Consider the following 24010-nt stretch of genomic DNA (forward strand, 5'->3'; position numbering starts at 1 on the left):
CTCCCCTTCCCTGAGTGTAGTACCACACAGTTGGTATGTTTCTCTTGGGTTACTGTTACCCATATGCAGTACTTTGCACTTGTTAACGTTAAACTACAGTTTCCACTTCTCAGCCCATCTGCCTAACTTTTATAGATCCTGTTGCAGTGGCATACTGTCTTTACTGTAATTAACAACCCTGCCAACTTTTGTATCATCTGCGAACTTGGACATTAAGCCTGATATACCTTCAATGATATCATTGATAAATACACAAAACAACAATGGGCCCAGGACGAACCCTGGGGGAGACTCCACTAATAACATTAGTCCACGTTACACCAGTGTCCATTTATTACAACTCTCTGTCATCTCCCACTCAACCATCCCTTTATCCATTGTAGCAACTTGCCCTTAATACCATAGCATTCCAATTTGTACAGCAGTCTTCCATGTGCAACACTATCAAAAGCTTTCCTGAAATCCAAGTATATGATATCAAAATTATATTTTGCATCCAGTTCTTTTGTGACCATATTGTAGCATCCAATCAAATTGGTCAGACAAGACCTCCCCCATTACAATCCCACGCTATGTCTAAACTATTAGTGTTGCAGGATCACCTAGATAAGACTGTTAAAGAAGTATTACAGAAGTGTTAATGGAGTCACTGGTTAAAGAAGTGTTGCAGGATCACCTAGATAAGACTCTAGGTGATCCTGAAACACTTCTTTAACCAGTGATTCCATTACTTTCCCCGGAACAGAAGTTAAATTAACAGATCTAGAATTATTTGTGTCACCCTTTGAACCTGCTTTGTGAATTGGGGATACATTTGCACATCTCCAGTCCATGGGGACTTCCCCTAAATCTAAGGATGCTCTCATATAGTTATGGCTAAGGGTTTGCATACTTCCCTCACAGCCTCCTTCAATATAACTGGATAGATTTCATCCACCCCAGGTCATCAGTTACAAATAAAATTCAATAGTTTTTGGGATATCATGTAACATTTTATTTATTCAAATAGAAAATAAGGTAGCACTAAGTATTGATCCTTGTGGTGTACTTTTTTCTTGAACATATAACACATTTTTGTGTTGAGATTGTACATTTTTGTATTGTCCTTGAACGGTTCTAAGAAATAAACTTTGTATCAGGCAAGGTAACTGCCACCTTAGTCCAAAAGATTGAAGGTCTTGTGGGATCCCGAATTTTCATGTTGTGTTAAAACCTTTTTGACACAGACTCGCCATAACTAAACGTTCCCTTTTAATAAATGGGTTATGGATGTTTGACTCTGCTTTGATCATCATATTGAGTGTAGATCTATTTTGCCAAATCCATATTGATTTTCTTCATCAAATTTTTACTTTCCAGAACGCAAGTGCTGCTTCTGTATCAATTTTTCTAATAATTTTCCTAAGCGACTAGTGAGTGATATTGGTTGATGGTTCTGTAGGACTGACTTATCTTTTCCTGTCTTAGGGAAAGCTAAGACAAGAATTGTTGCCATGACTGTGGGTATAAATTTTCCAATAAGATCTGGTTATAAAAAATCAGCAGCAAATTTAAGGCTATTTCATTTAAATGTTTTAGCATAATGTATATTCCACCTGGACCTGCAGCATTGCTGAATGTCCTGGTTAAGGCCTTTTTGATTTCAGTTATTGTGAAAGATTGATTATAATTATCAGATAAGTTAGTGTGAAAGTTGATTTATATGCATATGCTGGAAGCCTGGTTGTACGCAGTTACTGCTGATGCTTTATCAAGAGATAGCAAATGGAGATGCTCTATATCCAGAGGGGCAGATATATCCTATCCATTCTAGCTAAAACTCAAGGAGGATATCGGCGAATATTTGTCATTTAACCGTTTGATTTTTTCCAAATTATGTTGATATCTGTTTCTTTAGTAATAGTAGAATGCAAAGTGTATCCACAAGTCTTTTATGCAATTTGTTTAATTTGCCTAGTTTTTGCTTTCATTCTCTTATGAAGTTGGCTGTTGTGGGATGCTTATGAAATAAGTTTCATCCTGGTTTCTTTCGTGTTTTGCTTTATTGCAAGATTCATTCCACTACTGGTTGACTTATTTGCATTTTCCACAATATAACTAGGGTACTGACTCAGTAGCTGCTTCTAGTATTTGCTTAGCAATATATTCAGTCACATTTTTTATGGGTTGATTCTATAAAATGTTATTGTTAAGAGAGACGCTTGCAGAAAATTTTTTCCAATCTGCTTTGGAGAATTTCCAAGTTGTTCGATTTTCTCCATGTAATGATTTCGATGTTCGTAATTTGCAGATGGCAGGAAAAGGATCACTGCCAAGAGGGCCATTTAGTAATGTCCACTCTATGCTAGGGAAAAAGAGTAGGCAACTAACATAAATTGTAAATAAAATTTAAGTCTTTGTTTTACAGATTTGTTGGTACAGGAAAGGTCTTAGATTTTCGTTTTTTTTATGTTAATTAGAATTTTTTTCTGCCTACAAAAGAATATTATTTTCCAAAATTAATAAAATCTACATCTAAACAATACATGGCTCAGTTCTGCTTCCTCGGAGCAGAATTTTATAACTTAATAGGAAATACAAGAGAAAGCAAGACAATTTATTTTAAAAAAATAAATTAAAAATCAATATACAGTACTTGTTAGCAAAGAGGTCATTATAACACCTAGGCAAAGTTGCAGTTTCTTTACGTACAACCATTATCAACTATGTAAAATTTTATAACACTGAATTAGATTCCAAAAAAGTATAAAAATTAGGCATAACAAGATTTAAGTGTGCAAAATTTAATGGTAACCAAAAAAGTAACTATAATTAACAGTTTATTTTCTAAAAACTTTCTTTTATACACAATTTTTTTACTTTAACTTTTTATGATCTAGGAAATTCTACTGTTTGATATTAGGCAAAATTAGATATCAAATCCTTTTGTTTAAGTTTATGGAGAATTAGCTGAGCAGAGCTTAATGAAAACTGACTAATAAAAATTATTTTATACTTCAGATGCTAACAGAAATTAGCATAATTTATAGTCTTTCAATAATAAATTTATTGTGGAATAACTTCAATAGATTATTTTTTAATCCGTTACAAGAGTTGTAAACAAATATGTAAAGTGCAGCACTTATATAACATGCACATAAAAACAAAGTGAACTTACCGGTAATATCTTGGAAATACCCTAAAAAGTAGGGAGGGGGAGGAGAAAGATCACATTTATTAATCAATAATAAATCACAGAGTCACAAAACAAAAACTGGTTTTCACTCCCAAATATTTCAAGTTGAGAATGAAATGCTTACATATTTACTTCTCTTTATATATAATCTCATTACCAATACTTAAAGACAAACAGCATTACACAACTGCTCAACTGAATGTATGGCTTCACACAGGAGCCCATAGCAATGATACCACCTAAGGTTCCACTGATTCACATTTATATCATTTCTGGAGAAAAAGTGACAGCCCATGGATTAACTCTAATATATCAAATCTTAATAATTAATATGCATATTTTATCACAGTGTATTCGTTCACATTTATTTAATTAGGTAATAACAGAGTGTAGAAGAAAAATAAAAGATAAAAAAATCTTAAAAAAACAAGGTTGATTTTATTTATTTAAAAAAAAAATGAAAATGAATTATACATAAATCAGCAACATACATATCGAGCATTATAAAAATATAAGTCAAATATAATATTTCACTGTCATTTTTGGAAACACACAAATTGCACTGTCATTTTTGGCAAAACATAACAATGATCACCATAAAAATTTCAGAGATGTATTATAATTATTTATAATATCTCTCTCTGAAATTGTGCTAATAATTAACATAATTAATTATTACCACTTTAAAATAATATGTAATAATAATAACAGTTGTTATTGTCACAAATGATTAAGTAGAGTTAAAAAATTTTCTTCCCAGAATTTAAGTTAAATTATGTTTCTGTTAGAATCTTATGACACCAAATTCCATGTATTGCTGATAGTTTTTTTTTTTTTTTTTAGTCAATGCAACAATAAAATATGTTGAGAATGGTAGTAGTTTCATTTTTAAAAAAAATAAAACAACTTTAGTAACACAGGACTGAAAGGTCTATTGCTAATTCCAGCATTTAAATGCTTCTAAAGCACAGGAGATGAATATTTCTGATTGTTTTTTTAACTACTAAATAATATTACAAGCACACACAGAAAAATTAAATATAATACCAATATTAATTTTTTTTAAAAAGTCATTTCTGTTTTGGATACTTATAAATGCTGCTGCAATTAGATATTTCACTTAATTATCATTGATTTTTTAATGATTCAACAGTTTATTAAGTATGGCAAATTAAAATATATTCATAGCTGCAGTAGCTTTCTTTTAAATTCTTAATTCCATCTGTAGACCTTAAAAACATGGCTTTAATGAATATTTATCATGGAATAATATATTATTTCTAAAACAATGTTTACATTCACTGTTTATAGTGAAGACAAAAAGATGTAAAGTCTTATTCTTATGAAAAGCAACTGATTTTGTAAATTGTAAGGCAACTTTTTTTTTTTTTTTAAATTATAAATGTGAGGTGTGGCTTTTGAATTTTGATTTTGAATAATGAGACTGTAGCAATAAAATAAATATAATGAAATATTTCATACCTTACAACATGTTCTTAACCACATGTTCCATGATGCACTACTGAAGGGTAACATGTCTAAAAACAGAAGTGCTGTATAATTTTATTAATTAATAATACAGTGTGCTCCAACAGACGGCCATTTTGGTGCTTATTAACACCTCATCAGTATAGCATCTGATAGCCTAGTGATGATTTAACTCACAAGATTTGAAACACCAAAAGGTGCAAAAAATTAAGTTTTTCTAAGACAATTAACCAATTAATGCTCTAAAATCCCTCACACAGAGGGATTTGTTTTGTTTTGCTTTTAGGCTAGAAAGCCTATCTGTAGAATATAAATTTTGTCTATAATAGGACTTGCAACCATTTATTACCTCATGGGGGAAAAAAAAAGGTGCAAAGTCTAATTGAAAATCGTGCTTTACATTTTTTTTTTCCTGTGTCATAAAAATGGAATTTTTTTTGTTATTCTAGAAAAATGGACCTATTATAGAAAAAAAATATACTCTACAGGCAAGCTTAAAACATTAATGACTTTAGTTTTGAAAATATAGATTTTTCACACCTTTCTGTGTGAAAATCAAATGCTTTCGAATGTTCTTTTATCAGTAGTGTTTTTTTTTTTTTTTTGTTAGCTGTTGGTGCATCGGCTTCTGTGGCCATAATGCACCTCCCAAAGTTTTTGCATTTTACTCTGATCCAAGCACGAGGTGGGATTCGAACCCATGACCTTTGGGTTGCCAGGCAGGCACTTTACCCACCTGGCTAGCCCAGTCAGTATTTTATCAGTAGTGTCATCATCATCATCAGCCATTTTCAATCCACTGCAGGATGAAGGCCTCTCCAGCAACTTTCCAGTTCCTTCTGTTTTGAGCACTGGCCATCCATTTACTACTCAAAAACTCATGAATTTCATCTATCCATCTCCGCCTTTGTCTTCCAGGTTTTCTTCTAGCTCCTCTTGGGTACCATTCTGTTATTTTCTTAGTCCATCTGTCATCATGTCTTCGAGCTATGTGTCCTGCCCACGACCATTTTAGTTCTTTAGTTTTGATAAGATAAGAATGTCCTTTACTTGAGTTTGCTGCCTAATCCATGTGTTTCTCTTCTTATCTAACAGTCTGATTAACAATATAATTCAAGGGCAGCAGTAAACAGCTTCGGAGATATTGTCTCCTTGTCGAACTCCTTTCTCGATTTTAAATTTGCTACTGTCTTTGTCTAGTCTAATAAAGGATGTAGCACTCTCATATATTTTCTTCAAAATCATAATATACGGAGTATCTATACCTTGTCTTTCCAGTGCCCGAAACATTGTCTTATGCTGTATGGAGTCAAATGCCTTTTCATAATCCACAAATGCCAGGCATAATGGTGTTTTATATTCATTTGCTTTCTCCATTAGCTGTGATATTACGTGAAGGTGATCCATAGTTGAGAATGCTGTCCTAAAGCCAGCTTGCTCTTTCGGTTGATTCTCATCAAGTATTCTTTCTAATCTGTTAGTAATGACCCTTGTGAACAACTTGTAGATATGGGATAACAAGCTAATTGGTCTATAATTTCCAATTTCTGATTTATCTCCTTTCTTATGCAGCAAAACTATGATTGCATTATTCCACTGCTTAGGCATCGCACCTTTTCTAATGCACTTTGTGAAGAGCCTTGCCAGTTTTTGTGTTATTTCTCTTCCTCACAATTTTAACAACTCTACAGTAACTTCATCTTCCCCCGGGGCTTTCCGATTCTTCATTTTCTTCAATGCATGTTCTACCTCATCAGGAAGAATATCGGGTATGTCGTATGTGTTGCTACTTTGCAATCCATCTTCCCCACTGCTGGTATCATTCCCTCGCTCCTTGTATAATTCTCTATAGTAGTCTTCTGCTATTTGAATTATGCCTTCTCTGCTGTTTATAAGTACACCATCGCTATTCTTCAGTTTCAGTGTCATTTGTCTTTCTGTATTACTGCTCATGGATGCTGATTTAAATCCTTTGTTTTCCCTTAATGCTTGTTCTACTTTTCTTGTGTTAAATCTTCTTATGTCCTCTCTGAGTCTCTTTCAGTGTACATTTCTTCAACCTCTTCATCATGGCTTTGCATAACTCAGTATACTCAATTTTCTCCCTGTCAGTGTTTTTCTTGCTCTTCATTTGTCGTCTTTGGTTCATCATGACAAGTGTTTCTTGACTAATTTTTTCTTCTTTGGATTTCTGTTTCCCTATAGGTTTCTTGGGCTTTATCACTTTCAAAAAGTTGTAATATTCCTCGTCGATATCTTGGTCCTCAGCAGTCTGCAGAAGCTCATACTTGTTCTTAAGTTCCAGTACGTACTGCTTTTTCTCCTCTTCTGTTATCTCAAAGACCTTTGTATTATTTACTCGAGTCAGTTTTTTCTTTTCCTTTCCTACATCTATATCAAGTGTACATCTTACCATTCTGTGATCACTTCCAACATTTACCTTATTCAGGACGGTAACATCAGTCACAATATATCTTCTGTTAGTGAGGATGAAGTCGATTTCATTAGTTGTTAATCCATTTGGACTCTTCCATGTCCACTTTCTGTTCACCCTTTTCTTGAAAAAAGTGTTCATTACTGACATTCCTTGAGATTCTGCAAATTCCACAAGTCTTTCACCTCTTATTTCTTTCACCAATTCCAAAATTTCCTATAGTTCCTCTTTCTGCGCTGTTTTGCCTTTTTCCAACCTTAGCATTGAAGTCCCCCATAATAATAGTGTAGTGGGTTTTCTGCTCATCTAGAAGACTCTCAATTTCAGTGTACATTTCTTCAACCTCTTCATCATCATGGCTCGATGTTGGTGCATAAATCATTATAATCTTTAGCTTGTACCTCTTAGAAATCTTGAGTATTAGTCTTGACACCCTTGGTGATGTACTTTTGAATTCCAAAATGTTGTTTTTAAAATCTTTATGGACCAGAAACCCAACTCCACCATCACTCCTTTCACTGTTTCCATTGGTGTACAGCAGATTTCCACTTGATAAACCTATAAGTGATTCATTTCTTCTTCTTATTTCAGCCAAACCGATGATATTCCGATTCACATTTTCTAATTCCTTTTCCAGCTCTAATATCCTGTCTTCACTGATGAGTGATTGTACGTTATAACAGGCCAAGTTCAATTTCCGTGCATGGCAGCCTGGTCGTACCCAGAGATTCTTAGCACCCTCTGCTTCCACTCTGATCCTCTCGCTGCCATAAGAGGGAGAGTGAAAGCTGCTGGGGACTGAGGGCCATTTGTATTGTTGTGCTCTCATTACTGGAGGGTTTGGTCTTTTCCTCTTCACGCTGACCAGGCGTCTTGAAGAGAACCACTCTACACGTTCGTTGCCACCTAAGTGACGTAACAGGGCTTACCATCGAGAAGGTATGCATGAGTGGATTTTAGGGAGGCAGGCCAACCGGACTTCTCCTAAATCTTCTGTAATAGAGAGATATTGGATCCATCAGTGTTTTAGGCTGAGTGTCTGATAACACACAGGATACCTGTTCCCCTCAGTAGTGTTACATGGAGCAACTCACTGTGGTAGTCTTATGATTTGAGAGATCACTGCATTTGGTTAAGGCTCTGTCTTTGCATATTTTTTTCAGCCGTGCTATAAAAAATGGGATCAAGTTGTATTATACACAATACCTAATATAATCATTAATTTTCTCAGTTTCTGAATTCATGGAATTATGTTTTCTGTGATAAACAATACTACCAACAACATGCATGTTTTTTGCACATAAAACATGCATGCATGTTCATAATGGCAACAGCTATTTTTGAAAAACCTTTTCCATGAGAATATCTTTTTCAATGAAAGTCATTCACATTTGTACTTACATTTTTAAAACACTCCTTTCAAACTTTGCCTTCTACTAAGAGGACTACTGTGAAAAAAAAAAACAAAAAAAAAACAGGAAGGTTTAAGTTCAGTTTTGTGTAAACACTGAAATTGAAGACTAATGTGACATCATACTCATATTACTCTAGCAAGCTATGACTTCCACTTAAACAAGACTGCAGAATACAAACCCATGATGAATGACTCTGACAATTTTTTGTACAACTGGCTTTGCAAAATTATGATTCTTTGGAAGAGATGAAATCAGTACAAGAAGCCATATTTAAATCATTATGGCTTCTTTGCCTTGCTGACACAAACCAAAAAACTGCATTTTTTTTTTTTTAAATTGTGTTATAAAATGAATAATATGAGGTGTGGCTATTGAATAATGACACTGTTGCAATAAAATAAATATAATGAAATATTTCATACCTTACAAGTTATCCCCTTAAAAATAATTACCTTGGGCTTGCACACACTGTACCACACATTTCTTCCAAGCAAAGAAACGCTTCTGGAAGTCATCTTCTATAAGCCATTTTAACACTTCAGTCATTCTTTTCTGAATGTCTTCAATGGACTAAAAATGGGTTTCCTTAAGTACACTTTTCAGTTTAGGGAAGAGAAAAAAGTTACAAGAGGTTAGGTCTGGTGAGAAGGGTGCACATTCACACAGAGGGATTTTTGTTTTATTTTGTTTTGAGGCTAGAAACTGACAAACAGAGAGCCCATTGTGTGCTGGAGCTTTGTCTTGGTGGAGCATCCAACCATTCCTCCACAATTTAGGTCTGTTTCTTTGAATTTTTTCATGCAGCCTTGTCAGAACTGCAACGTAGTATGTTCGATTGGCAGTCTGATTTGGTGGGACATATTCAGCTATAATAATTCCTTTAATATTAAAGAAAACAGAAAGCATGGTTTTCATTTTTGATTTTGACATTCTTACTTTTTTTGGTCTGGGAGAATGTTTTGTCTTTCATTGCATTGACTGTCTTTTAGTTTCTGGGTCATACTGGAACAGCCAACTTTCATTGCAGTAATTACAGTACTCAGAAGTCATGATCTTCACTTTTTTTCTGAAACAACTTCACAAACTGAGTCTTCTCATTCTTTGATATTCATTCAAAATTTTTGGCACCATATTGGCATACACTTTTCTCATGCCTAAATTTTTAGTTAAAATTTGCCTGTTTCTTTGTCCATATTGTGAGTTCCGATGCAACCATTCTAATGCTTAAATGACAATCACTTCTAATCAATGTCCTTACCTGGTCCACATTGTCATCAGTTTTCATGGTACTGGACAGCCTAGTCGTTTGTCTCCCACCTTCTCTCTTCCTTCTAATATCTTTTATGCCATTCAAACACACAAGCTCTTCACACAGTATCTTCTCCATAAACTTGATGTAACAACTCATAACTTTTGGTTGGTGTTTTCTTTAGTTTTGTTAAAAATTTTAGCTCTCACTGTTTGTGAGAGCTAAAATAGTGACAAGAATAATAATTTTGAAAATTTTTTTTTAGAAATATGGCAGAAGTTACCTGAAGAAAAGTTTCTTTACAATCTAACAACTGCTAGAATTCATAATCGTAAGGAAAGCAAAATTTATTTCATAGCATTTGCATTAGTAGAAGCATATGATGCAAGAACGCAAGCTCATATAACAATATATAAAGAGGTATATGGTTATGAAATAAATTAGTAAATTGAGGTGTCCTTGACAAGAAGAAGAATACATCCACCATATAACTCATATAGAACTTCTTTATCAACTAACTTTTTATTAACCAACACCATCTGCAAAGACTGGTAAATCTTGAAACAGGCTGTGATAGCAGTATTTTAAACAAATGACAGAATAGCCTTTAGGTGATATTTGTTTAATAAGTAATTTTTCTTAAGATGATTAAGGTTAGGGAAGTATGTTCTATCTTTAGTATTAAAGCCTATGTATAAATTACTTACACAAATTAAAATTCTGCTGGCCGCCAAATCCATAAAATGTAAGTAAAAAAAAAAACCTTAATTCACTGAAATGAATTTTACTGTTTATAATGGTAAATGTCCATATCTTAAGTGACAAATTACTATCACTATCTAAAATATTTACCTAGGTGATGGCTGTCTGGGCACAATATAAAATGGTGATTCTCTGCCTTCATGCATCTGGGCAAGGACAGCAGACTGCTGGTGAACAGCAGCATCTTCTGCTGGAATGTACTTAATTCTGCATTCAAGAATACACATAAAAATGACCTTTTTATAATGAAATTCATATATAGGCATATTTAAATGAGATATTTTTTAAAGAAATATATTATATATTTAATTGAATATAAATAAGTTAAACCTTGAAATTTCAAAAGTGGAAAATCTCAAAGTCCATCCAACACTTATAACATCCATAATTACTTCCTTATTCAGCAGGGATAAAGAGGTAATCATTCTGCTGTATAGGACAATGGTAAGACCACACCTTGAGTATTGCATACAGGTCTGGAAGCCTCATTTTAGGAAAGATCTGGATCTGTTGGAGAGGACGGAGAGAAAAGCAATGAGATTAGTGAAGGGAACAAAAGGTTACTCTTGCTTAGTAAGACTTCAGTTCTGAAAATTGCAGAATCTGGAAACTAGGCACCTGTGAAGAGATCTGATTGAGGTGTTTATATAAAAAACACAACTGGCAAAATACAAAATTAGGATGTTTAAGAATAGTTACTGTTCCAATGCCAAAACCTTTATCCTTTGGCATCAGAACTCGCTCTCCAGCTCTAAAGAATTGCATGAAAAGGGGTTATATGATTATGTGTAAGCCATGGGAAAGATCACACCAAGGAATGAAGATAAACAGCAACTTACTTTCATTCCTTGGCAATACCAGAACTAATACCAAAAGTAGAGTCACAAACACCAAAATTAAATACTCATTAAAGTTAAAGATGTGTGTTGGAGAGGGGGGGCTGCCAACACATCTTTCCACTATAGCTTGAAAATTTGTTGTTACAGAAGAAAGCAAACATAGATGGCTGAAAAGAAAAGTAGAGTACAAATTCAAGTAACTCAAGCCAGACAATAAAAACCAGATTTAAAATTATCCCATTTCAGGAGTTTATACTCAACACTTAGAGAGCCCTTCAGATTAGCATGTACAGCAACAGATCAAACCACAGAGCCATAATGGAAGGGTGCACAAGCACTAAGTTTTAAGATGATATCTAAATTACTTGAATAGATAAGAAATCTTTACTAAGTTTTGTTTCTAACAAAGTCTCTAAGTCTGAAAACTATACACTAACTGGTCAGTTTTTCGAAGTTTGCAAGTTGAAAAATCTGCCTGAGACTAGCTGACTTCAGTCCCAAGTGAGCAAGCATTGATCAAGTTTCTCCACTGGACAATGAGAATGAAGCCCTGATTTTTACAAATGGGTCGTAAGTAACAAAGGTAGTTATGTTTTAAATTTAAATGAATTAATCATGTGTTTAATTAAAAATTAATGACATTTTGTAGGAAATTATTTTTACTTTAAAGAATGACCTACAACATGCTATTATAATACTTCTACAACTAATAATATATATAAAACAACTTACAAGATATCTGTACTTAAAAGTTCTGTTCGCCTTAAAATTGCTCTGGCCTGAGATCTTGTGATATTCCTCATATTTTCATTATTTACAGATAGTAGATAGTCACCTATTTGAACAGTTCCATCTTTTTCAACAGCACTATCTGGTTTTATGGACTTCACCACTATTCCACTGATGCCTCTATTTGCAACATCCACAACAAGTCCTAAAATTTTAGACTCAGTGTCATTTTATAAAATTAAATAAAATCTATGAGAGAGAGAGAGAGAGAGAGAGAGAGAGAGAGAGAGAGAGAGAGAGAGAGAGAGAGAGAGAGAGAGAGAGAGAGAGAGAGAGAGAGAGAGAGAGAGAGAGAGAGAGAGCACTCTATATGCTCTATTATTAAGCAATGAAATAGCTACAATTTTTGCTACAAATAGCAAAAATGAGACTGATATTAAGATCTTTCTATATAAACATCTACTAAGATCCATTTTAACAACATTTTTCAATGGACTTCAATGTTGCTGCATTTATCATTCGAATTAAAATGATGATCTTGAAGCAAGTTTTAATTTCTGAAAAAAAAAAAAAAATTATGAAAACATTGGGTAACATAAGTTACAGTGAAAATTGTTGTGTTTTGTTTACTGTGCAATGGCTACTTAGGCCATATTGCACTTACAGTGAGAGACTAACTGTAACCTTACACTACACAACTGGCCAATGAACAAGCATACAGTTTTGGTGGAAGAAAACAACCCACTCCACACAAATCTCTTAATTTATTTTTTCCAATATTTGATGGTAATTGTATCAATAGCATAAAATTCATATATAATATGTGATGAGTGATACCACCCCACCTACTTGATAAATGCTAGTGGTGATGTGGAATAAAAAGTATTTCTACCTGTTATTTTATATTTATGGAGAAAAAAGCCATGAAAGAATTGAAAAAATTTACTGTTAAGATAAAGGATGAATATATATTTCTTCATGGCTAACATAGATAACTTGGCCTAAGGACAGTTTATCTTTAGAAGCTTTGATGGCTTTTCTAGACCTTTTATGAGAGTTTGAAAAATTTTTACACAAGCAGGGAAAATTTCCAATAAAGCTGTTTAAATTTCATACATCCTTGACTAATCAAGGGAATTTATATAACAAGAAAACTTCTTTTGACTATACAAATGAATGTGTAAACAATAAAGATCTCATTATCTATACAGGTTTATTGTTTTCCAACATCCTTTATTATAGTACATTCTATTAATTGAAATATTACACAGAAATAAATTCTATTTAAAAAAAAAAAAACTTTGCCCTTCAATTATAATTCCTTTTGCTCTTGGATGTCAAGATCAAATTGCACTAAGATAAACTAGGCAAAATTCATAGGAACATAAAAATCTGTATTTAGGATTTGTTTGTTTTGAAAAAGTATATGACACTGAGAAAACTGCTATTTCAAATTTTATAAAAATTTGATATTGAGTACAAGCTTTTAACAGAATAAAAAATTTGTATAAAAATAGAAATCTGCAGCAGTGGCTAAAAGGAAGCAACTGGAAAATGGTTTAAGGTTAAACATGGCATGAGGTATAGCCATCCCTTATCACCCTTCCTATTTAAATTTTTCATGGACCATTTATTGATTTGAAATTATTGTTTTTCTAAAACTTTTGATTTAAATTTAGTAGTATAACATTATTTTGTGATTTTCTGATTAATTAGGTGTATTTATTCTTTACTCGGCCTTGTAATTGCATAAAAGTATCGGTAAGGGTATCCACGTGTTTGCAACTCCGCTGAACGAGAAGTTCTTTAGCCATATTTAGCCGCTTGATTGAATATTTTTTACATCGAATTATTTCTGTAAGTAGCTTATAGACCTAGTAAGGATCGTTAGTTTATTCTGAATTGAGACAGCGAGATTTGAAAGTTAATTAATACTTAAGTGTCCGTAGAGTTACCGTTCGTAACTTTCCCACCTTTGTGATACGATAGTTATATACCGTACTAGATAGCGTTAGTTGAACTTCGTTAGCAGTTAAATTGTACTTTTAAATAAATACATATAACGACTTAGATTACAAACGTAATATAATTAATTATATTTAACATAATTAATAACATAACTTAATTGGAATTAATTAATAAATTAATAGAATCATGACTCAGACCAGAGCAGCAAAGCAAAAGGCTCAAGCTAATGGAAGTGCTGTGGCTGAGAGCAGAACTGAGGGGGGGGGGGGCAGTTGTCCTCTGACTCACAGCCTTATAAAATGCACTGCTTGCTTGATGTCTGCAGAGCAATCGGGTACGGGACATGATACTGCCATGGGGGATGTCTTTGTGTGTGCGCGATGCAAGGAGTGTATCGATATCAGGCAACAACTCAGCGTTCTTGTGGGCCTATATGAGAGCTTGAAGGACAGGGTGGATGCCCTCGAAGAAACTAAATTGAGGGGCCCATCAAGCTCTCAGCTGCCCACATCAACGCCAGAGCTTGCACTTGGGCATCACGTGACACAGAGACAACCCCCAAGGCAGAATGCGCTGGTCCCGAAGGAACTAGTAGTTGTTGGTGACTCTATTGTCAGGGAAACGGGGAACATGCTTTGTAAAAAAGATAGGTGGAACAGGACCAGGGTATGTCTGCCAGGGGCAAAGGTTGATGACGTTGTAGAGCGAATATCATCTTTTAAGGGCACAAAAGGTGATACAGTTGTACACGTTGGCACTAATAATATTAAGAGCAGGAGACCGGCAGAATTACTTAACAAGTACAGATCACTGTTGAACAAAAGCCGAGAATTAGGGTTGAATTTGAAAGTGTCTGCAATTCTGCCCAGACACGATAGGAGGGAGTATATGATGAGAGCCTTGTCGATCAATTCGGCCCTGGAAAGATTGTGCAAGGCTCAAAGGGTAGAATTTTTTTCAGCCTGGACTGTGCTTGTTAACAGGAGAGATTGCTTCTACAGGGATGGGATACACTTAAATAGAAAAGGTGCAAGAATATTTGCTGATGCTATCGAGGCAGTGTTAGGTGGGTCGGAAAACTGCTAGTTTGGTGGGAATACAAGGACTAATAGATTGACAGTAGCCACTGGCTGGCAGAGGTGAAAGAGATTCTTGCACTGCTTCTATTAGAATGAGCAGAAGCCTGAAAAACAAGATGCAGGATGTTTCGGAGACTGCTGGGAGCCATTGAGGTACAAGTAAACACATGGGTTGTGTTAGGGTAGCTAAGAATAGAAACAGGGGCAGGTATACTTGCGTGAACACAAATGCTAGGAGTTTAGAAAATAAATTTGATGAATTTGAGGTATTGCTCAAAACATCAAAGGCAGATATTGTTGGGATATCAGAGATGGGGTGTCACACAGATATAAAGGATGCAGAACTGCAATTTGGGGAGTACAACGTCTACAGAAATGATAGACAGGATAGGAAGGGAGGAGTGGTTATGCTATTAATTAAGAAACACATAAAAAACAAGGAAGTGAAGCCAGTCGACATCGCTGGACAGTGCAGTGTTGAGTCAGTTTGGTGTGACATAAGCATTGGGAGATCAAAATTGAGAGTAGGAGTGTGCTATAGGCCTAATGACTCTGATGAGTATAATAAGAAACTGTACAGGGAAATAGAGTGGGCCAGTAAATCAGAGAGTCTTATAATGGGAGATTTTAATTTCCCAGATATTGACTGGAATTTGGGGGCTGGTTACTCACACACTAGCAGGGCTTTTGTGGATTTATTGGATGATTGTTTTCTACATCAGCATGTTCGGGAGTCAACTAGGGGGAGTAATACTCTTGATTTGATTATCAGCAGTGATTCTTCATGCATTAAGAATCTGCAGATAAATGAACCACTAGGTGGCAGTGATCACAGTGTGCTGAAGTGGGATTTACTCAAAGAGGTAACTACCATTAGGGGTAAAGGGAAGGTTTATTGCTTCCGTAAAGGCGACTACGATGGACTGAGACAGTATTTAAATTCTATACAGTGGGACCAACTGATGATGTTACCAACAGCAAATTCAAAATGGGAAGCATTCAAAGAACTTATCTTGGAAGCTACTAGGCTTTACATACCAACTAAGAAACACTGTTCAAGGTTTAGGCCAAAATGGATGTCAGATGAACTAATGAGGCATATGGCAGAAAAGAAAAATGCATGGGATACTTACAAATTAACACATGACACAGAAGCCTATGATAGATACAAGTTGATATGCAACCAAGTTACAAAGGAGGTTAGGCAGGCGAAGGCAGATTACGAGAAATCCTTGGCAAGGGATGCAAAGAAAAACAGCAAAGAGTTCTTTACTTATGTAAACTCTAGAAGGAAGGGGATGAATCAGATTGGTCCACTTGATATTGATGGTTCAACTGCTGATGATCCTGCTCAGGTAGCTAACAAACTAAATGAATATTTTACATCGACATTCACACATGAGGAGTTATTCAGCGAGGGGAATGCCAGAGGTGTATTCAACTCTAGCAGTAAGCTACAGAATCTTGAAATAACTGGGAGTAAAGTGGAGGAGAAACTGTTGAAGATAAACACAAGAAAGGCACCCGGGGTGGATGGGATCTATCCAGTTATATTAAAGGAGGCAGCAAAGGAAGTAAGCAAACCCTTAGCCATAATTATGAGAGCTTCCTTGGACTCGGGGGAGGTACCCATAGACTGGAAATGTGCAAATGTGACCCCAATTCACAAAGGAGGATTAAAGGCTGACACAAGTAATTATAGACCTGTGAGCTTAACTTCTGTTCCAGGAAAATTAATGGAGGCACTGGTTAAAGAAGCACTGCAGGATCATTTAGACAAGACTTCAGTTATAGCTCAGACACAGCATGGTTTTGTTAAGGGGAAGTCTTGCCTGACCAATTTGATTGGATACTATGATGCAGTCACAAAAGAACTGGATGCAGGGAATAACTTTGATATTATATACTTGGATCTTAGAAAGGCTTTTGATACTGTTGCACATGGAAGACTGCTACACAAATTGGAGCAGTGTGACATTGGAGGCAAATTGCTGCTATGGATAAAGGGGTGGTTGAGGGGGAGAAAGCAAAGCGTGGTAATCAATGGACACTGCTCATCGTGGACTAATGTTATTAGTGGAGTCCCTCAGGGCTCAGTGTTGGGTCCATTATTGTTTTCTGTATTTATAAATGATATTGATGATGGTATATCAAGCTTAATGTCCAAGTTTGCACACGATACAAAGGTTGGCAGGGTTGTCAAGGACATTACTGACACTATGCTGCTGCAACAGGATCTGGAAAGGTTGAGCAGATGGGCTGAGAGGTGGCAAATGAAGTTTAACATTGACAAATGTAAAGTACTACACATGGGAAACAGCAACCCCAGAGCAACGTATCAACTCTGTGGTACTACACTGACAGTGGTAGAGAATGAAAGGGACTTGGGGGTGGTTGTGCAGGCAGATATGAAATTCTCTGAGCAGTGCAGACGGGCTGCAACAGTAGCTCATGGAGTATTGTCAATGATATACAGGAATTTTTCCAGCAGGGATAAGGAGGTGATTATTCCATTGTATAAGGCAATGGTCAGACCACACCTAGAATACTGTATACAGGTCTGGAGGCCTCATTTCAAGAAGGATGTAGAGCTGCTGGAACGAGTACAGAGAAGGGCAACAAGATTAGTGAATGGAACAAAGGGGTGCTCTTACGAAGAAAGGCTTAAGTTTTGCAAATTACAGAGTCTGGAGACTAGGCACCGGGGAGGTGATCTGATAGAGGTGTATAAAGACTTGAATGGTTTGAGCATGCTCAATGCTGATGGGATTCTTCCTCTTGCTCAGAATAATCACCTGAGAGGGCATAAATTCAAATTGAGGAAAGACAGATGTAGGATAGACGTGTGGAAATTTGCCTTTAGCCAGCGGGTGGTTGGTTGGAACAGACTTCCATCCCTTGTAGTGGAAGTTGATAACCTAAATAAGTTTAAGGCTCATCTGGACAGGTATTTTGAATGAACAGAGGGGTGAAGTGGTTTTTTTTTTTTTTTTTTTTTTTTTTTTTGGCTGATGCTGCATAAGCTTGCTTTCTTGCATCAAATGCCTCTACTAATGCTAATGCTATTTATAAATGATATTGATGATGGTATATTAGGCTTAATGTCCAAGTTTGCAGATAATATGAAGGTTGTCAGGGTTCTTAATGACAATAATGACAGTACATGGCATGATCTAGAAAACTTGAGCAGATTGGTTGAGAGGTGGCAAATGAAGTTTAACATTGACAAATGTAAAGTACTACATATGGGAAGCTTTTTTTTTTTTTTTTTTTGTTTTGGTAGTTATTGGCACATCGGCTTCTGTGGCCATAGTGCACCTCCCAAGGTTTTTTGCATTACTTTGATCCAAGCCCGAGGCGGGATTCGAACCCGCGACCTTTGGGTTGCCAGGCAGGCGCTTCACCCACCTGGCTAGCCCGGTCGGCATATGGGAAGCAGTAATCCCAGAGTAACATATCAACTCTGTGGTACTACACTGACAGTGGTAGAGAATGAAAAGGATCTGGGGTAATTGTGTAGGTAGATATGAAGTTTTCTGAGCAGGGCAGACGGTCTGCAAGAGTAGCTCATGTTGTCTTGTCAATGACGTAGAGGAATTTTTCTAGCAGGGATAAGGAGGTGATTATCCCCTTGTATAAGGCAATGGTCAGGCCACCCCTTGAGTACTGTATACAGGTCTTGAGGCCTCATTTTAGGAAGGATGTAGAGATGCTGGAATGAGTACAGAGAAGGCAACAAGGTTAGTGAACAGAACAAAGGGTTACTCTTACAACGATAGGCTTAAGTTTTGCAAATTACAGTGTCTGGGGTCTAGGTACCTGCGAGGTGATCTGATTGAGGTGTATAAAGCCTTGAATGGTTTGATAATGCTCAATGTTGATGGGATTCTTCCTCTTGCTCAGAATAATCACCTGAGAGGGCATAAATTCAAATTGAGGAAAGACTGTTTTAGAATAGATGTGCGGAAGTTTGCCTTTAGCCAGCAGGTGGTTGATTGGTGGAACAAAACTTCCATCTGTCGTTGTAGAAGTTGATAGCTTAAATAGATTCAAGGCAGAACTTGATAAACATTTGGAGCGAGGGGATGGATGAAATAAGGGTTTTTTTTTTTTTTTTTTTTTTTGGCTGATGCTATATATGCTTGCTTTCTTGCATCATCAGCCCTTGTTAATGGTAATGCTAAATGGGGGACAAGTTTATGGGGAGTTTAGTGTTTAATACATTTAATGAAGTGTATCGCTGAAACCATTCAATAATGAGAGCTTCATACTGAAGGATTTTGTAATTGGAGTTCAATTTAATAACTGTAATTGTCAAATCAATTAATGGGTTGTGATTACAGGGATGGACATGTGTGAGTTCTGTATGTGTTTGGTTGGTTTTGAAACTGTTGAAGTGATAATATGCACGTGTATTAGATGTCTTGGAGGTGCCCAATTTTAGTGTATACGCTAACACGCTATATAGTTCGATTGCCATTATCAAGTATATGATATTATTAAAGACTCACGACAAATACTTGTGTGTCTCGTTATATGTACTGAACTCAAAACCCCCAGTTTGTTGTATGATGAAAACGTCAGCGTTATATCTGTGTTCATGAACACTTGACAAAGACGTTTAGCATATTTATTATGAAAGGGAAGGACAACGTGAGTTCCTGGTTTCTTGTTATTTATTTGGTTTTTTTTTAAGAGCTTTAGCAACTAAGGCCATATTGCTCCGGTGATATGCGGTGGTCATTCCCTGACCTTTCTGCATCCTCCGTATTTGGTGGTCACGGGCTTGAACCCCAGTCTAATCAAGAAGCACTTGGTTTCTTATCATGGTTTGTATTATTTGGGTTGTTAATTCTGTATTCAGCTTTTAAATCTTGAAATCTCCAGCAACCTTGCTTTCCTGGCTGGTGTTAGAATAGAAGCAGTGCAAGAATCACTTTCACCTCTGCCTGCAGCTACTGTTAATTTATTAGTCTGTGAATCTTCCCAAGCTAGCAGTTTTCTGACCCACTTAACAATGCTTGATAGCATCAGCAAATATTCTTGCACCCTTTCTATTTTTCCCTGTCAAAAAAGGATAGGTGGAATAGGACCAGGGTATGTCTGCCATCCCTGTTCACAAGCACAGATCACGTTGGGAAAAATTCTACCCTGTGACCCTTGCACAATCTCTCCAGGGCCAAATTGATTGACAAAGCTCTCATCATATACTCCTCCTACAATGTCTGGGCAGAATTGCAGACACTTTCAATTTAACCCTAACTCGTAACTTTTTTCAACATTGATCTGACTTACTTGTTAAGTAAGTCCACAGATCTCCTGCTCTTAATGTCATTGGTGCCAACATGCACAACAATATCACCTTTTGTGCCCTTAAATTACTTTTGCCCCTGGCAGACATACCCTGTCCTATTCCACCTATCCTTTTTTGCACATCCCGTCTTCCCTGACAATAGAGCCACTGACAACCAGCTCCTGTGGGACCAGTGCATCAAGCAAACACAAAGACATTCCCATTGGCAATATCATATCCCATTCCTAATGGCTCTGAAACATCAAACAAGCTGTACTTTTCATAAGGCTGTGATTCAGAGGACAACCACACCCCCTCAGTTCTCTGCTGAGCCACAGCACTCCCACTACCTTGAGCCTTTTACTTTGATGCTTTGGTCTGAGGCATGATTTTGGTTCAAATTCAATATAATTAAAAATATTATAGTAAAATTATATCCAAATGCAGTAATAACACTACACCATTACGTTTGTAAATTCTAAGTAGTTAGAATAGATAATAAATTTAACTATCTATCGCCAACCTACATGATTTGAACGCTCAAGTGACATATTTGCAATATTGTATCTACGCCAAATCACCGATACTAAAAGCTCTACGAATATTAATGTTGTAAGTTATGGACTTTGTGTTAAAAGTTAAGTTATTAAAACACTTATGTAGTGATATAAATTACAGTTTATAAGCCTCTTCTGATACTGATTACACTGCTACAAAGCTATGGAGAAACCTCTAGTACCTGCTACATCTAAATCTCAATACTAAAATAATGGCAGCAAAATTCGAATGTTCCTATCTATACAACACAACACTGACTGTGGTTTTTTTAAGTAATTTCAAGGGCCAAGTAAATAACAAATACAGCAAATTAATCAGGGAATCACAAACAAATATTATACTACTAATAATTTTAAATCAAAAATTAGACAAAAACAATTTCAAATCAATAAATAAAGTTTCACTTAGCTGCTTCCGAAAAAACATGTACTGCATAGCCTCGACAGCAAAAAAAAAAAAAAAAAAAATTTAAGTTATACACAAAAATTACAAGCTAAGAATAAATTTATCAATAATAAGTGAAGTTTAACCGTAGGGAAAAATATTGAATACCTAACAGATAGAGGCACGTGCAAAGCAGTACAGACCAATATTGCTAGAATATAATATATTATAAAAGACAAGAATCCCAGGGGCTCACATCTGGTGAGTATGGGCTTAGCACACCCAAAGTCCTGAGCTGGATATCATCATTCTTCTCTTTCTTGGTGATTCCCTTCTTCTGACTGACTGACTGTCTCTGTGTGTGTCTCTCTCTCTCTCTCTCTCTCAGGGGTAACTCAGAATTTTTTTTTTTTTTTTTTGGCTGGTGCAGCAAAAGCCTCAGGCTTCCTTGCACCACATGGCTAATAATAATAATGAAACCAATAAATACACTTACATTTTATACTAGTTTTTATATTCTATTAATATCACTACTGTATTCTATAGCATTCTCTAGTATTTTATACTATATACTATAGTTTATATTATTATTTTTTCATGATACATACACACACAAAACAATCCTCAGGAGAGGGGTTGGAGTGGTGGGGCAGCCCTCCTCCTCCTCCAACCCTTCTTCCCTTAAATGGGCTACATCAATATTCTTGAACTTTCCCTATATTATACTTTCCTGGATTATAAACAAACATATTAGATCATGTTTGAAGTTATGCTTAATGTAGTTTTGGGCATGTGAACTGTCGGATGCAAAAAATAAATAAAATAAATAAATTAATTAAATAATATCATTTATAATAACATAGTCATTGGCTTTTCAAAAGTTATATTCTCAACACCCCTTTCTCTCACACTAACTGCTGGAGATGGAAAAAAGTTATAAATGACATGAGAATAAACTGTCACCAAAAATTTCCAAATATAACTTTACTGATGAAAGAGTATAATATACTACTTTTTTGAATTAGAAACTTATGACAGTTTTAATGCCCCCAAAGTTTCATGCATAAGAAGATTAGTAATAACAATGTTTATACCTAACGGTTTGCTTCCTTTCTTGATTCGAACTATCCTTTCAAGTGCTGCTGGAAGTGGTGGAATATTAAGACCCCATCTTGAAATACTAGGTGAAAATGCTGGACTTGTGAGGGGAGAAGAAAACTGAGAATCTCCTAGCGATGCTATAGAAGATGGTGTCAATGATCGCGAACTTCGATAAAATGAACTATAACCTACATGATTTACATGATTAATGGCACGAGTATCTTCTTTCCTATCCTGTAAGAAAAAGGTTTTATATTTACCATGAGTATAGGAAAACAAAATATTTTTAGGAATGAAAATTTTGATTTCTTAACAATTCTTAAAAATTCTAAAGAACTTATAATAATACTCACAGAAGTCATATAGTGACATGAATGGAGAGCAGCTATACTTACCATAACGCACATTATGTGTACTGGAAAAACCCTGAAAAACTATTCTCCCTACTGGAGATCAGATGATTTAGCTGATCTCAGGTACAGATTGGCTGATTCCTCTAGTCAATAGAAATACAGAAAATTCACCCAGACAGGACAGGACGGTGTATATGGCCCAGATTTGTGAATTAACTAAAGAGATTGTGCAAGGTTCGTGGGGTAGCATTTTTTTCTTAGTATGGCCACAGGGTTTGACAAAACAAATGTGCTTTTGTTGAAATGAGATACACTCCAATAAAAGATCCTACTGTATGCAGTCAAAGAAAGCAGATGTATTTTAAGTTGGCTCTGGTGACTTAACTGAAGGAGATTAACATCAGATGTCTTGCAGACAAAATTTTTAGTTTAAAATTTGTTTAAATTTAATTTCTGTAATTTTGTAAATTTTATTGCAATAAGTTTCTAAATTTAATTTCAGCATTTTGTGAAATTAATTTATTCTGTAAATTTAATTCTTAACTTTTCTAAAGTATTCCTACTAAGTTAAATTCTTTCTGGTAACTTTGGTAGTTAACTTCAACTAGTGGGTAAGTTTTGGTAAGTAACAGTTTAATTTCTGCAATACATTGTTAATTTAAATTCTGTAATATATCGTAAATTTAAATTTTGTAATCTTTCTTAAGTTCAACTTTTACCTAAATAATGGTTGTTACAAGATCCACTTTCAATACATCATCCAAGAACATTATGACTCAGATGGAAATGCCTGCAGGCATTTCTCAAGTGAGAAATGAGTTTATCAATTGTACAGCCTGTGTCATGCATTCTAAGTTTGTTCTGATCAATAACTAAGTTCCACTGACAAATCTTTTCTTTGAGATGTAAGGAGTGTACCAATCTCATATTATAACTTGGTGCATTAAGAAGAGAATCTGAATCACTGAAGAAATAGATGCTTGCCCTAGAAACAAATGTAACTGGGAGTTAAGTATCTCATGACCTGCCAAATGATGCATTTCCAATTTGGGTCCTAGAACAGAATAGCATTAGTAGTGGCATATGAGGCAAGAAAGCAAGCTTATACAGCATCAGCCAAAAAAAAAAAAAACCCCTTCCCATTCCAAATGTTTGTCTAGTACTGCTTTGAATTTATTTAAGC

The 24010-nt window shown here is 35.4% G+C and overlaps 1 protein-coding gene across 3 annotated transcripts in view; it reads right to left on the reverse strand.

Moving 5' to 3' along the window:
• Nucleotides 1-24010, reverse strand: part of LOC150086503 (multiple PDZ domain protein-like) — a 431516-nt gene that overhangs the window by 200524 nt on the left and 206982 nt on the right. For all 3 annotated transcript variants that reach the window (XR_016546894.1, XM_090372609.1, XM_090372607.1), the window contains exons 14-17: nucleotides 22468-22708; nucleotides 12095-12296; nucleotides 10614-10730; nucleotides 3158-3178 (exon numbers count right to left, since the gene is read on the reverse strand). Coding sequence is in view for 2 of the 3 variants with exons in the window: in XM_090372609.1 (XP_090228735.1) it covers nucleotides 3158-3178; nucleotides 10614-10730; nucleotides 12095-12296; nucleotides 22468-22708 (581 nt within the window). In the remaining variant the exon portion in view is untranslated. The remainder of the gene's footprint in view (nucleotides 1-3157; nucleotides 3179-10613; nucleotides 10731-12094; nucleotides 12297-22467; nucleotides 22709-24010) is intronic.

The sequence above is a fragment of the Mastigoproctus giganteus genome, chromosome 4, assembly GCF_048544385.1.
Source record: "Mastigoproctus giganteus isolate SK-2022 chromosome 4, ASM4854438v1, whole genome shotgun sequence".
In the NCBI taxonomy this organism is placed as follows: Eukaryota; Metazoa; Arthropoda; class Arachnida; order Uropygi; family Thelyphonidae; genus Mastigoproctus; species Mastigoproctus giganteus.